Genomic DNA, 764 nt, shown 5'->3' with positions numbered 1-764 from the left:
ACCTGGGTTCGGGGTAGGTTGAGCTCGCGTATGGGTCGAGTCGCCGGCCCCGAAGCCCCCCGGGCTATTTTTGGTCCCGGGAGGCCCCGCCGGGTTCGCCCCGCCCTCTCCCATTAGCGGCCGAGGGCCCCGACGTCATCGGGACCCTTCGCGCGGCGGCTGTTTGCGCCCCTTGGCTGTGCGGGGCTGCCCGCGGAGATGGAAAGCCGCGGCCGCCGACGCCATCATGTCGCCGGAAGAGGAGCTGGACGGGTACGAGCCGGAGCCTCTCGGGAAGCGGCCGGCCGTCCTGCCCTTGGTGCAGCTGGTCGGGGAGGCCAGCGGCGGCCCCGGCGCGGGGGGCTCGCTGCCCTCCACGCCGCCCCCCGCGGAGGAGGAGAGAGGAGGACGAGCTGTTCCGGCAGTCGCTGGAGATCATCTCTCGGTACTGCGGGAGCAGGCGACCGGCGCCAAGGACGCCAAGCCCCTGGGCGGGCCCGCGGCCTCCAGCCGGAAGGCGCTGGAGACCCTGCGGCGGGTCGGGGACGGCGTGCAGCGGAACCACGAGATGGCCTTCCAAGGTGAGCGGGGGCCGCGCGCCCTCTGTCTTGTCCGCGATCGCTGGGCTCCCGTGGGTGGAAACCGAGACGAGCCCGGGCTGGAAGGGCTCTCCGCCCGTTTCCGAAACCAGCATATTCTGGCCATGAGTCATTGTTTCCGCCCACCCGATTCCTTGGGAACCGCTCTCCGCTCAAAGGCCGGAAAGGGTGGGATGTCAGTGTTCC

General features: G+C 71.2%; 1 protein-coding gene across 1 annotated transcript in view; it reads left to right on the top strand.

The window, feature by feature from the left end:
* MCL1 (MCL1, BCL2 family apoptosis regulator) overlaps positions 1 to 764 on the top strand; it is a 6044-nt gene that overhangs the window by 1588 nt on the left and 3692 nt on the right. The window contains 3 exon segments of the mRNA XM_023759310.1: positions 118 to 379; positions 381 to 426; positions 429 to 560. Coding sequence (XP_023615078.1) covers positions 118 to 379; positions 381 to 426; positions 429 to 560 — 440 coding nt within the window.

The sequence above is a fragment of the Myotis lucifugus genome, unplaced genomic scaffold (genome assembly GCF_000147115.1).
Source record: "Myotis lucifugus unplaced genomic scaffold, Myoluc2.0 scaffold_151, whole genome shotgun sequence".
Lineage (NCBI taxonomy): Eukaryota > Metazoa > Chordata > Mammalia > Chiroptera > Vespertilionidae > Myotis > Myotis lucifugus.
This window is presented reverse-complemented; position numbering and strand designations above follow the sequence as displayed.